The sequence below is a fragment of the Crinia signifera genome, chromosome 8 (assembly GCF_055691185.1).
Source record: "Crinia signifera chromosome 8, ASM5569118v1, whole genome shotgun sequence".
NCBI classification, from domain to species: Eukaryota; Metazoa; Chordata; class Amphibia; order Anura; family Myobatrachidae; genus Crinia; species Crinia signifera.
The window spans coordinates 80,867,830-80,880,670 of record NC_139224.1 but is presented as its reverse complement, the minus strand read 5'-3'; the positions used below and the strand labels follow the sequence as shown (position 1 = coordinate 80,880,670).

Genomic DNA, 12,841 nt, shown 5'->3' with positions numbered 1-12,841 from the left:
CTCACCCCCCGGACCTCCTCTACTGCAATGCAGCACTCGGCCATCTCCTCCAGGGGGGTCAGCTTCAGGCGGCCTGGCATGGGGCCAGCCCCAGAGGTGTGGCTGTGTTCCCACCGTTTGGTCAGTTTCTTCTTGAGGTTGGTTTTGAAGTCGTGCCACCTGCAATCAAAGTTTACATATTACTAAATGTCACTCCTGATGTTTGCTGTAGCAACCATTGCAATCTGCAACAGATTAAAACATGTGCTTCATTACACAAAACTTACATTCTATTAAAATATAAAACCAACCCTTAGAAGATACATTCACACTCACCCTACAATAACTATCGATTAAATGACATGGCAATCATGTCTGTGGCTCCAAGCAACGTGACCGACCATTTACCAACTCCATCTAACATCTAATTTAAACATTACTGGTCTTGTACTGCTCAAATATAACACACATGAACTTGCCTCTTCTTAACGTGCTCCGCCTCACGAACTTGTGGAGCTACCGCATTAATCTCCGCAGTTATGTCCTCCCAAATCTTCCATCTCCTTGTGTGTGTCAACCTGTCCTGTGGACACTTGATCCAATCCCGTGCGCGGGGTACCAGTATGGCAAGCTCCTGCGGTTCGAATGCCATGTTCCTGCTGCTTGGTTCCTCTGTTGGCCTCTTTCGGCCACGCCCACGGCCATGGCCACCTGTAGCTGTACTTGAAGTGCTGGCCAGGCTACTCTGTTGGGAAGCCACCTGTTGTGTTCCCAATGATTCTGCTGAGGCAGAAGATGGGCCAGCAGCAGATTGTGCTGATGTTGATGGCCCAGCTGCCTGCTCTTCTCCCACTGGCTGGTCTGTGGTGAGGGGCACATAGGAGGTGCTGGAGTCCAGGCGTTCAAAGAGTTCCTGGCACTCCTGGTCTCCCTCAGATTGAGATCCAGCCATGTTTGCAACAACTTTTTGCCTTTCTAGCACACCTTTATATACTATTTCTAAAATTGGCGTACATCAGCGACACCCTGCGTTCCGTGCGGCAGCATTCCGTACGGCAGCGTAGACTGTGCGGCGCATAGGCCACGCCCATACCAGAAAAAAATAAAATAGTACAAAACCAGGCATACTTGCTAAGTCTGATTTAGTAGTTAATGGCAGATTTGAACACCAATAAACACCTAAAACAGTGGCCAGACATGAAATGTATATGTGAATGTACATTTGTACTGTGCACTTGTTTGGTATGTACAACAAATGACACTAACCCATTCCATATGTTAATCCAGTCCACCACTCAGGCAATAGTAATCAGTGCTTGCATCCAAATCACATGTGAAAGGTCTCCAAATACTGGCTTGATGCTAGGTACATTAAATTCCACATCTCTAGTGTGGACCGGTAGAAGGTAAGTGTTCACATGGCACCATGGCCTAATATTTGGAAATGGCCTTGCACTATTTGCTATGTTTCTGGTGTATAGCTTTCACTATAATAAAGCTGTCTAGTTTAGTACCTTGTAGAGTTAGGTGTAACTGGCTAGTGATGCACACTATTTCACCTGTTGTTTTCACCCATGTTTGGTGAATATAATATATTATATATAATGGATTGCAAACTTCTTTCACCCTGTCTGTTTTGGAGATACTAAGTAATGGCATGGTCAGCTCAGCTATGCAAAGCTACAGCAAGTGTTGTTTTGCGATGCAATGGTTTAGCTGTCTGTTGTGGCGCATACACGCGGTTAATGACAAAATGAACAATAAAGTTAATACCAAATATCACTCTGAATAACCAATTACAGGACATGATTGCTTTAATTGTGCCATTGCTAAGATGGCGGCCTATGGGAGAGCAGCCCCATTCTCGCCCGCGGAGCTCAGAGCACTGGTCTCCGTTATGGAGACCAGGGTGGGGCGTGCGGGCCCATTTATCACGAATAGGCAGAAGCGCCATGCCTATGCCGCGGCCCGCAGGCGCATATTCGCGCGCACCCAGGTGCGGAGGACCATCGCTCAGCTGGAGCGGCGATGGTCAGATCTGAGGCGGAGACAGACGGATTTGCTCCAGCAAATCAGGGCCAGCATTGCACGATGTGAGTGTTTACACATTAAATGGCCAATTGTACATTTTTGCTTCCATGACCTTTTTTTAGCCAATAAGGTAACCTGGCTGATCACGAGTTAAACATGGCATACACTATATGTGTGGTACTTCCTGTTTGACATGCTGTAATGTGGGTCTAATATGTCATTGTTTTTGGTGAATGATGAATGAACAAATCATGTGCCTTATTTAACACTCTGTATTTTGATTTTTCTTACAGCATGTGAACGTGCAAGACAGGCCAGGAGGAGCAGGGCCAGGAGGAGCAGGCCGAGGAGGTGGTGGCCCAGGAGGAGCAGGCCGAGGAGGAGCTGGCGGAGGAGGTGGCGGCCGAGGAGCAGCTGGCCGAGGAGGTGGTGGCCGAGGAGGAGGCCTGCGAGGTGGTGGAGCTTGAAGAAAGTGGTAGGTAAACATAAGGCAGGCATAATAATTGGTGGTACTACTATTTGTTAGGTACCACTGCTGAATCTAGTGTGTTTTACTCTATTATTAATTAATAAACAAAAGTGGGTTACAACAGACACACTTAGGGGTTATAGGCCCAAGCTGCAAACGTGGAATCTGGAGGCTCACGTGGGTGATGAGTGTTTATTTATGGAGGGTCTTTCTATACAAGCACAAATAAAACATCAATGGAGTATGGTCAGGCCTGATTTATAAGTGGGCAGTTCCCCTGGGCCCCCCTCTAGCCAGTTGGCCCGTGTTGTTGCCATGTATTTTTGAAAGCTATTATGTAGGATGGATTGACCTTAGAAATTGTTTTGTGTATGGAAGCGGATTAGTGCTGCACTTTCACCTATCTGGCAATGTGACAATGATTCAGGAAGTAAGGGGTAGAGGGACTAGGCTAGCCTTTTAATGTGGTATCTATCTATCCATCTATGTATCTATCTATCATGCAGTTTAGCTATTAATCAGTGACATGCAGGTATAAATGTATGGCAACATGTGGCATGTTGTAGTGGATGTAGCTTTCTAGTAGATTGGTGAGTGTTTTGGCAGGAGAAGTGTGAGTGAGGCTCAAGTGTTGTTGTGATTTTGATACATACATTGTCAATTTTATCCCTCACATATTCTGTAGTGTAACCCACTGTGTGTGTGTGTGTGTGTGTGTGTGTGTGTGTGTGGCACCATCTTTTTTTTTCCATTAGAAACTGTATTGCCAATGTAATTGTTTGTATGTATGATTTAGCATGCTGTAGGTACTTAGGATTGACTGTACAAGGTCTACCTGAATAGCATAATTAATGTTGAACCCCCTTTAACATGCCCACAGATGACCAGAGGGAACAAGGCGAGGGTGTGAGAGGGGCCCTCCTCAGGCTGCGCCAGCACCTTGTCGTCATGGCTGCAGAGGTGCAGGACCTGTGCGACCTCCTGCTGTGAAGCATTTTTTTTTATGTTTATGTTAATACATTTTTGTGATAAAAGTTAGAAGTGGTCTGTGTGTTATTTGACAGTATAAGTATAAATATAAGTATATAAGTATAAATAGTGCTGTTTATTTATGTAAGGTGCAAAAGGTATATACAGTATATAGATGGGTTTATTGCATAGAAGTGGTTGAAAGTGAAGGGTAATGTAAAGATGTACATAGTGTGTTGATGTGTATGTGTGTGTTTGCATGAGAAGAATAATTGATGATGTCATATGCATACATAACACATGGGCGTAAAGGGGCAAGAAAGAATGTTGTGAACTTAGCATGATGTAAGGGTTAATCTAAAGTGGTAGTAAAGTGTTTAATTATCAATTAGATAAATAATAGATGACCATTAAAAACAATCCCTTTTTAATGAGGTTGCCTAATTGCATAAGTGGGTCATGTTACAGATTTGGGTGTTCTGATAATAGTGGTGATTTGTGCATAAATACACCGCATCGGTGCGTACGGGCAGGTTCCCGTCCGTTCTGACGCGGTAAGACCGTGCATACGCTGTAACACCGTGCAGACGCTGTAAGACCGTGCATAACCTGTGTGTGTCCACCGCACATGCAAAGGTTTGGATGTCGTCCGTAAACACGCCCTCTTCTTAAAGAGTGAGTCCGTCCGAATGCGGAGGCTCGGTGGGCGTTTCTATGGACGATGTCCGCACAGCGTGGCGTGCGGCCCGCTCCGAAAGATTTCGGGAAAGTACGCACCGACCAGAATAAGGGCCAATATCGGGAAGAGTAGCTCTCCATTCCATATAGATAATTTTCAGCACCATAGTTTCCAATTCTACTATAGATGGAGCTGTCCGCTTAATCCAGTGGTATAAAATAAGCTTGTTAGCTACTCCCAGTATCACTATTAATGCCAGCGTTAATTTTCGACTCCTAGGGCCCAAGTCCCACTCTTGTACATAGAACAAAATACATGCTTGTGGTTTCTTCATGAGTCTTAGGGAAAACACCCTATTTATATAATTTATCACCTTATTCCAAAATACTGCTATTTTTCCACAGCTCCAAAGATTATGGTAAAAGGAAGCTGAAGCTTTACTACACTTAATACATCGATCAGATTCCCCCGGCATCATATGGGCTCCCTCGATAGAATTTAAAAATATACCTCCTGCAATAATACTGAATAAAAACACTTATATGTATAGATACAATTTTTCAGTACTAATTCCCAGTTAGGCATATCTGGTACATCCCTCTGCCACCTACTAATCACTCCCTTCCACTTTTCCTTAAATTTGGTATTTTGTAATACATCATAATACAAAGACAGACGATATCTCACTGAGCTTGTTACAGTCATTAATCGGTACTCTTTACCTATCACGGCGCCCATCGTGGGGATCGCGGGCATCGCGGCCAGTACATTAACGGCTGCGACGCGATCCCCGCGATTTCCCATAGGGTTCAATGTTAAATTTAGTGCTGGCCGCGATTTTACATTCAATGCTTCAATGGCCGCGATTTGGCCATAGGAATCAATGTTAAATGGGCCACAGAGCCCAAATAGGCACAATTAACACTTAAATGTCCCCCCAAATTTGTAACGCCACCCCACGATCCACGCGAACCCGAAGCGTGGCGAGCGCAGCGAGCCCGCGAGGGGCGGCGGTACGCGTCCTCCGACCTTTTCATACCCCCACTATCCACGTCGGCGTGGAGCTGAGAATAGAATAGTGTGGCGAGCGCAGCGAGCCACCGAGCCCGAAGCGTGGCGAGCGGACACGGATACCTGTGAAGGCCGCGTAGGGCCACGTTTACCTGTGAAGGTATCCCCGTCCGCTCGCCTCGCTGCGCTCGCCACACTATTCTATTCTCAACTCCATAGTGGGGGTATGAAAAGGTCGGAGGACGCGTACCGCTGCGCTCGCCACGCTTCGGGTTGGCGTGGATCGTGGGGTGGCGTTACAAATTTTGGGGGACATTTAAGTGTTAATTGTGCCTATTTGGGCTCTGTGGCCCATTTAACATTGATTCCTATGGCCAAATCGTGGCCATTGAAGCATTGAATGTCAAATCGCGGGCAGCACTAAATTTAACATTAAACCCTATGGGAAATCGCGGGGATCGCGGGCATCGCGTCGCGGCCGTTAATGTACTGGCCGCGATGCCCGCGATCCCCCTGATTTCTTTACCCACGACGCCCGCGATGGAGATCGCGGGCGCCGTGATAAGTAAAGAGTACCCATTAATCTTTTAATAGGATCCACAGCATCCTCGTCTTCCATAACTGATCTCTGTGTCTGTATATAATGCCTCACCTGAAGGTACATATAGAACTGCGTTTGTTTCAATCCATATTTATCTTTTAGCTCAACAAATGACATCACCTTGCCACCCGGATCAAAAACGTCTCTAATTAAACTAATACCTTTTTCTCTCCATCTCAATAAATTACTATTTTCTATCCCTGGTTTGAATTGTGGATTTCCCCAAATTGTATTGAACTGTGACCTTGTAAAATTCCCCTTTGTTTGTTTATTGGGATTTACCCAAGCTTTGTATGTTTCCTTAAATAAAATGGAAGAAAGCAAATCTGTGGGTATCATGTTTTTCGGGGAATGAATCAGCGCTGTGGGTGAATATGGAAAGAAAAAACCTTTCTCTAGCTCAAGGTTAGTGAAAAATGATCTCCTCTGAAGCCAATCTGTAATATATCTAATACAAACTACTTTACAGTAGGCCCCTACGTCAGGCATGTTTAACCCACCTTCCTTTCTAGGTAGCTGTAGATTATTATAGGCCACTTTACTTTTACCTCCTGACCACAGAAAGGAGAAAAACATACGATTTACTACTTTCATATCTGTTTTACTAAGTCCTAATGGTATAATTTGTAGGATGTATGCCAATTTTATTTATTTTTTGTGTAAATATCTGCCATTTTCAAGGGTATACGTATACCCAGATATTTAAAGTGACTATTTACAATCGAAAATTGGTTTATTAGTGGGTTCAACTTCATATTTGAGGCCTCCCCTGTCAGCACCATGAGTTCAGACTTACTATAATTGACTTTATAACCCACAAATGAGCCAAAAGTTTCAATTATTTCCACTATACATGGGATCAAGTCCGAGGGTCTGGAGACGAAGAGCAGCATGTCATCCGCATACAATGCCAACTTTGCCTCCAGCCCTCCCACCTCGACCTCCCTGTATCTATCCATGGTCCTCAGGGAAATTGCTAGAGGCTCTAGTGCCATTGCAAATAGTAGGGGTGACAGTGGGCACCCCTGCCTTGTACCCCTTTCAATATTAAAGGACAGAGATACATACCCGTTGATAGCAACCTGGGTACCTGGCGTAGTATACAATCTTGCCATCAATGAAACAAAATCCTCTGGCATCCCGAATCTCCCAAGTGTATCTATTAAATGTTCCCAAGTTACCATATCAAAAGCTTTTTCTGCATCCAGAGAAAGCACTGCTTTTATATCTGATCCTGGGTGCAATCTCACCCATTCCATTACCGTCAGCAATTTTCTTATATTTACCACTGACTGCTGCCCCCAGATAAATCCTGATGTATTATGGATGGCATGATTACCTTCAGTCTATCAGATATAATTTTTGTTACGATTTTATAATCCGTATTTAATAACGATATTGGCCTATACGAACTAGGTTGTTCTGGGTCTCTTCCCTGTTTGAGCAGGACTTTAATCGTGGCTGAATTAAAATATAGGGGAAGTTATTTATCTGTTAGTATTAAATTATACACTTAAGCCAACTTATTGCTAATTTTAGGGGCCAGGATTTTATAATATTCATTGGATAGCCCATCTGGTCCTGAGGATTTCCTCTTCTGAAATTGGTACCATCAGCGTTGCCACTTGAGCTTCCGAGACCTGGGGAACCATTAGACCTGTCCAAAACTCGTTCCTAGCTGTAGTATTTATTTCCTGTTTAGAATATAGCTGAAGATAATAATCTCTAAAGACCTGTACTATATCTATATTCTTTTTAAACAGGGCTTCATCTTTATTTTTGATGGAGGTGCTCGCTAGGGCAGAGTGAAAAAACTGAAATTGAGAAATTCAAAATCGGCTAGTGTGGGAAAGTTGTGACTTGACCTGAATAAGAAACATGCAAAAGCATTTTGATCTGAGTCAACATCTTCTGTTCTGGCAAGAGGCCTAAAGTTTCACTTTTTAGGTGAAAATAACGAAACCTATGAAGATGCTCCAATCTAGTTATAATTATGTCAGGATGTCTTAGAGTGGTTCATTAACATACTTTAGCATAGTAAAAAACAGTACGAGCTTGTCCTAGTGCAAAGTGACTGACTGGCGGGAGAAAAAATCCCTAATAATTGACCCATATTCATGGTCACAATTGTGAATATTGTGTGTTTTCTCCTGAACGTGTTTATAATAGAAGAAGCACAAATACTCTAAATGGAATTTCAGTGACACTGTGTGAAATATAACACTGCATAATAGCCCTTAATCAGACCTGATCGCAGTACAAATTTGTTTTCAAAATGGGCAAAACAAATGCTGCATTGCAGGTGGGGCACATGTAACGTGCGGAGAGAGTTAAATTTGGGTGGGGTGTGTTGAAACTGAAATCTAAATTGCAGTGTAAAAATAATGAGGCAGGTATTTACCCTGCACAGAAACAAAATAACTCACACAAATCTAAAGGTGGCCATACATCTACAGATCGATTGTCAGATCTGGCTGGTTGGAACAAATACCTGGTAATATCTGAATGACAGTTTTTGGCAGTTTTCCAGCATTTCAAAGCAAAGTATCACCATTTCAAAGCATCCATTACCAGTATTTTGTTCCAAACAGACAGATCAGACAATAAATCTGTAGATGTATGGCCACATTAACTCCTTCTGCACATGTTACATCTGCCCCACCTGCAGCTGCATTACAGCATATAATTATGCCAAAGATAAGCCAATATATTAACAGTTAAATACATTAAAGTGCATTATGCTGTAATAAGTATTGCTGATCAATCCTGCCTAGCAGGGCCGTCTTTTTGTATGGCCTTAATGGGCACTTGCCCAGGGGCCCCAGGCGTATAAGGGCTCTATTTTGATAGCTGAGGATTCCCTTTTTCCAGGAATACCAGAATTTTGAAAATCGGCACTGGGGAACTGCAGATATCCAACTTCAAAGCAGCAGTCCACATCCGACCTGTTAATTACAATTTCCAGTCATATTTCTCAGGTTCTCTCTGACACTAGCGGCTTGTCTCTATCATGCCCAGAACCAGAGATATCAGCCTTCAAGCAGCTGGTCCCTGCTCCAGCTCCAAACGTCTGGTGTAGTTTTATATTTTTGTCAATGGATTGCTCTGGCTCCTGATCTCTGATACCCAAGTTCCCAGCACCTCCTGAAAGTTGGGACTCTAGGTTTTTATACTAGGCTAGGAAATCTATTTCCAGATAATGGCGATATCTGCAGTCAAACAAGCTGCCCTTCCACCGGAAAATGACGAATATTAAGCCCACTCCATTATCCAACTGTCCCCTGTGTATAAAACACCCCCTACCTCCCTGGAAGTCATTTACAAGGGACCCTTCATACAGCTCAGTGCCCCCTTCCACACGTTAGTGTTCACCCTCCCACCACCTGTGCAGTAAAGGAGTAATTAGCAGAAGTTACTGCTCCAGGTCCTACATGTTGAATGGAAGATAGAGCACCCCCTGCCACCCGTGGGACATCAAAGCTGCTGCTGATACCACCCCCACCCCTAGGAGGGGAGAATGGGTAAGGGCCCCAGTGCATTGCTTTGCCCAGGTGCCCACACTGCTGTTAAGACGGCCCTGCTGCCTAGGAATGAACACAGTGATTGGCATATATGTACTGCTAGACACCACTCAGAATGATTAACCTGTTATTTTTTTAATCAATGTATTTGTTTATTTATTTATTTACAGTTTCTTATATAGCTCAGCAGATTCTGTTGCACTTTACAATAGTAGACAGTGATAAAACAAACTGGGTAATGACAGACAGACTTGGGGGTTAGAGGGCCCTGCTGCAAGCTTACAATTTATTACATCATAATACACTTCAACGTATTTAACAGTTAATATATTGGCTTATCTTTGGCATAATTATATGCTGTAATGCAGCCCAATCATGTTCCCAGTATAGGGGATGCAACACTGTTTTTCTGTCAATAAACAGAGGTGATATGTAAAATGATACATTAGACAGTTTACACCAGTGGTTCCCAAACTGTGTGCCGTGGCTCCCAGGGGTGCCGCGGAGCACTTGCAGGGTTGCCCTGGGTTGGTGGTCCAGGACAAATTCAAATGATATATGGTCAAAGTAATAAGGAAAATCAGTACTTGTGACTGCCAATTATAACATGTGGATAAACAGAAGTGAATCATGTTCCTCATTACTCACATAACTGGACCTAAAGAGGACATATAAGCGCAACTTATTTCATTTAATATTTTTTTCTAAAATTTTTGGTATCTAATTTTTTTGCCTAAGGGTTCCATGAAAAAAAATCTGATACTCTAGGGTGCCGTGATCCAAAAAAGTTTGGGAACCACTGGTTTACACTGTTACTTGTAAAACTTATTGTAAGTTACTGTTTTTCAATAACAGACTGCAACAGTTATTTCTTATTTATATACACAGGATTGTCTATCTTTGTATATGCACTGCAAAGAGAGCAGCATAAATCCAATTTCATGTAGTTCAGTGACACTGTGTGAAATATAACACTGCATAATGGCCCTTAATCAGACCTGATCGCAGTACAAATTTGTTCTCAAAATGGGCAAAAAAATGCTGGACTGCAGGTGGGGCAGATGTAACATGTGCAGAGAGATTTAAGGTGGCCATACATCTACAGATTTGTTGTCCGATCTGTCTGGTTGGAACAAAATCCTGGTAAAAGATGAGAGCAAATGACAGTTGACCATTTGCTTTGAAATGCTTAAAAACTGTCATTCAGATATTACCAGCTGTTTGTTCAAACCGGCCCAATCTGACAATCGATCTGTAGATGTATGGCCACCTTTAGATTTGTGTGAGTTATTTTGTTTCTGTGCAAGGTAAATACCGGCTGCATTATTTTTACACTGTAATTTAGATTTCAGTTTCAACACACCCCACCCAAATTTAACTCTCTCAGAACATTACATCTGCCCCACCTGCAATGCAGCATTTGTTTTGCCCATTTTGAGAACAAATTTGTACTGGGATCAGCTCTGGTTAAGGGCTATTATGCAGTGTTATATTTCACACAGTGTCACCGAAATTCCATTTAGAGTATTTGTGCTTCTTCTATTATAAACACGTTCCGGAGAAAACACACAATATTCACAATTGTGACCATGAAAATGGGTCAATTATTAGGGATTTTTTCTCCCACCAAAGTCATTCACTTTGCACTAGGACAATCTCCTACTCTCTTTTACTATGCTAAAGTATATTAATGAACCACTCTAAGACATCCTGACATAATTTTAACTAGATCGGAGCATCTTCATAGTTTTCGTCATTTTCACCAAAAAAGTGAAACTTCAGGCCTCTTGCCAGAACAGAAGATGTTGACTCAGATCAAAATGCTTTTGCACGTTTCTTATTCAAGTCAAGTCACAACTTTTCCACACTAGCCAATTTTGAATTTCTCAATTTCAGTTTTTTCACTCCGCCCTAGTGCTCGCATATCTCCCCCTTAATAAATTCGACAACAATTTGCTCGCTTTATTCCCATACATATAGATTGCACTCTCCCTCTGAAATGAAAACTTAGCTTCTAAAGATTTCAATATATTATCAAATATAGGTTTCCTATCTAAATAGGAAGTCCTATTTTGTTTAGCTGGATTTCTTTTATACTCTTGATAGGAATCAGTTAATGCATATTGAGCCTCTAAATATGTACTCTCCATGTTTTTTTCCCTCAACCTGCAATATGACTGAAGTTGGCCTCTAATTACTGATTTGGACGCCTGCCAAAATATCAGTGGGTCCTTCTCCTCCATATCTATATTATTTTATTTATATTATAATTAACTCTAATTCTTGCTGAAACTTAATTGAGTTTGACAGGTAAGATGGAAAAAACCATTGTCTAATCGGCCCATTGTCTGCTTTTTGAGCTATTTTCATCCAACTTAGTTCATGGTCTGATATAGAAATACATTCTATATTGGTGTCAATTACTCTAGAGAATAATTGTTTCGATATTAATAAATAATCTAATCTAGACAATGTGCCATGTATACTCTCGTTCAGTATTTACCAGAGAAGACAACATGGCAGACATCAGGGTAGAAATAAACAAGATTGACAACCTGCTATGGTTCCGAGGGACAGACAAGTGGCTAACGTGTTGCCATTGTTTAATAAGGGAAGCAAAAGTGACCCAGAAAAGTATAGATCGGTAAGTTTAATCGAAAAATCAAACAATGTAACAATAAGTCAATATTTGCATTTATGGACTTATGTTGTATTTTTTTGAATGGCATCAAAGAAAATCCTAGTATCTAGATGGAGAAGTACTATTAAACAATTTAAGCAATTACATTTTATAGATTGTTTACCTTTGTTTCACATGGTTCAGAAGATTTTGAATCTTCAATTTCTTTGATGTTCATTGTTAATATATCCGATAATGGTGCATCACTGTTAAAATCCATATCTCTAAATAGAATTGATACATTAAATATACCAATGATTATATATAAAAGGTTAAAATTAATATAAAGAAATAAAAGATCACATCAGACCAAGTCCAGCTGCTTGGTTGACCTCCGGCACCATGGCAGTCCAAAATATAGAAACATTTGTGAAGCAGTCATCAGTCTCAAACTTGCACTTAAAAAAAACTGTTGTGTGTTTATTCACACCTTCAGGAACTGGTACATAGGTAAAAGTTAATGTTTCCATCCTCTCGGGACCATCAGCCAAAGTAATTATCCATAAGCATCATTGCAGTACTTTAAAACAAAAAGGCACTTACTGCTGGTGTGTTCATATGTATACCAATCCCACATTCAAAAAAGGCACCAAACAGTGTATTTTAGCGTGTCATGCCAGAACACATAAGCATAACATGATAATGATAAGCGTCATTCTTTGAAAAGTAGCCAAAAATAATTGACTGTTGGCAGGAGCTAACTGCAGAAGGTCATTATGTATGTAACAAAGGCTACTCTTTGGAGCAGGGGTGGGCAATTAGCAGCCCTCCAGCTGTTGATGAACTAATTGTCCCAGCATGCCATGCATTAGTTGTGCTGTTTGGCCATGCTGAAACTGGTGCAAGGCATGCAGGGATGTGTAGTTCATCAACAGCTGGAGGGCTGCTTATTGCCCAACCC

General features: G+C 41.9%; 1 protein-coding gene across 4 annotated transcripts in view; it reads right to left on the bottom strand.

Annotated features, from left to right (window-relative positions):
• The window catches only part of LOC146026245 (uncharacterized), a 165,329-nt gene that overhangs the window by 18,177 nt on the left and 134,311 nt on the right, over window positions 1–12,841 (bottom strand). For 3 of the 4 annotated variants that reach the window (XM_083156724.1, XM_083156727.1, XM_083156726.1), the window contains exon 2: window positions 12,065–12,164. The exons of the other annotated variant lie outside the window; for it this stretch is intronic. Coding sequence is in view for 1 of the 3 variants with exons in the window: in XM_083156727.1 (XP_083012853.1) it covers window positions 12,065–12,164 (100 nt within the window). In the remaining 2 variants the exon portion in view is untranslated. The remainder of the gene's footprint in view (window positions 1–12,064; window positions 12,165–12,841) is intronic. 4 annotated transcript variants of the gene reach the window in all.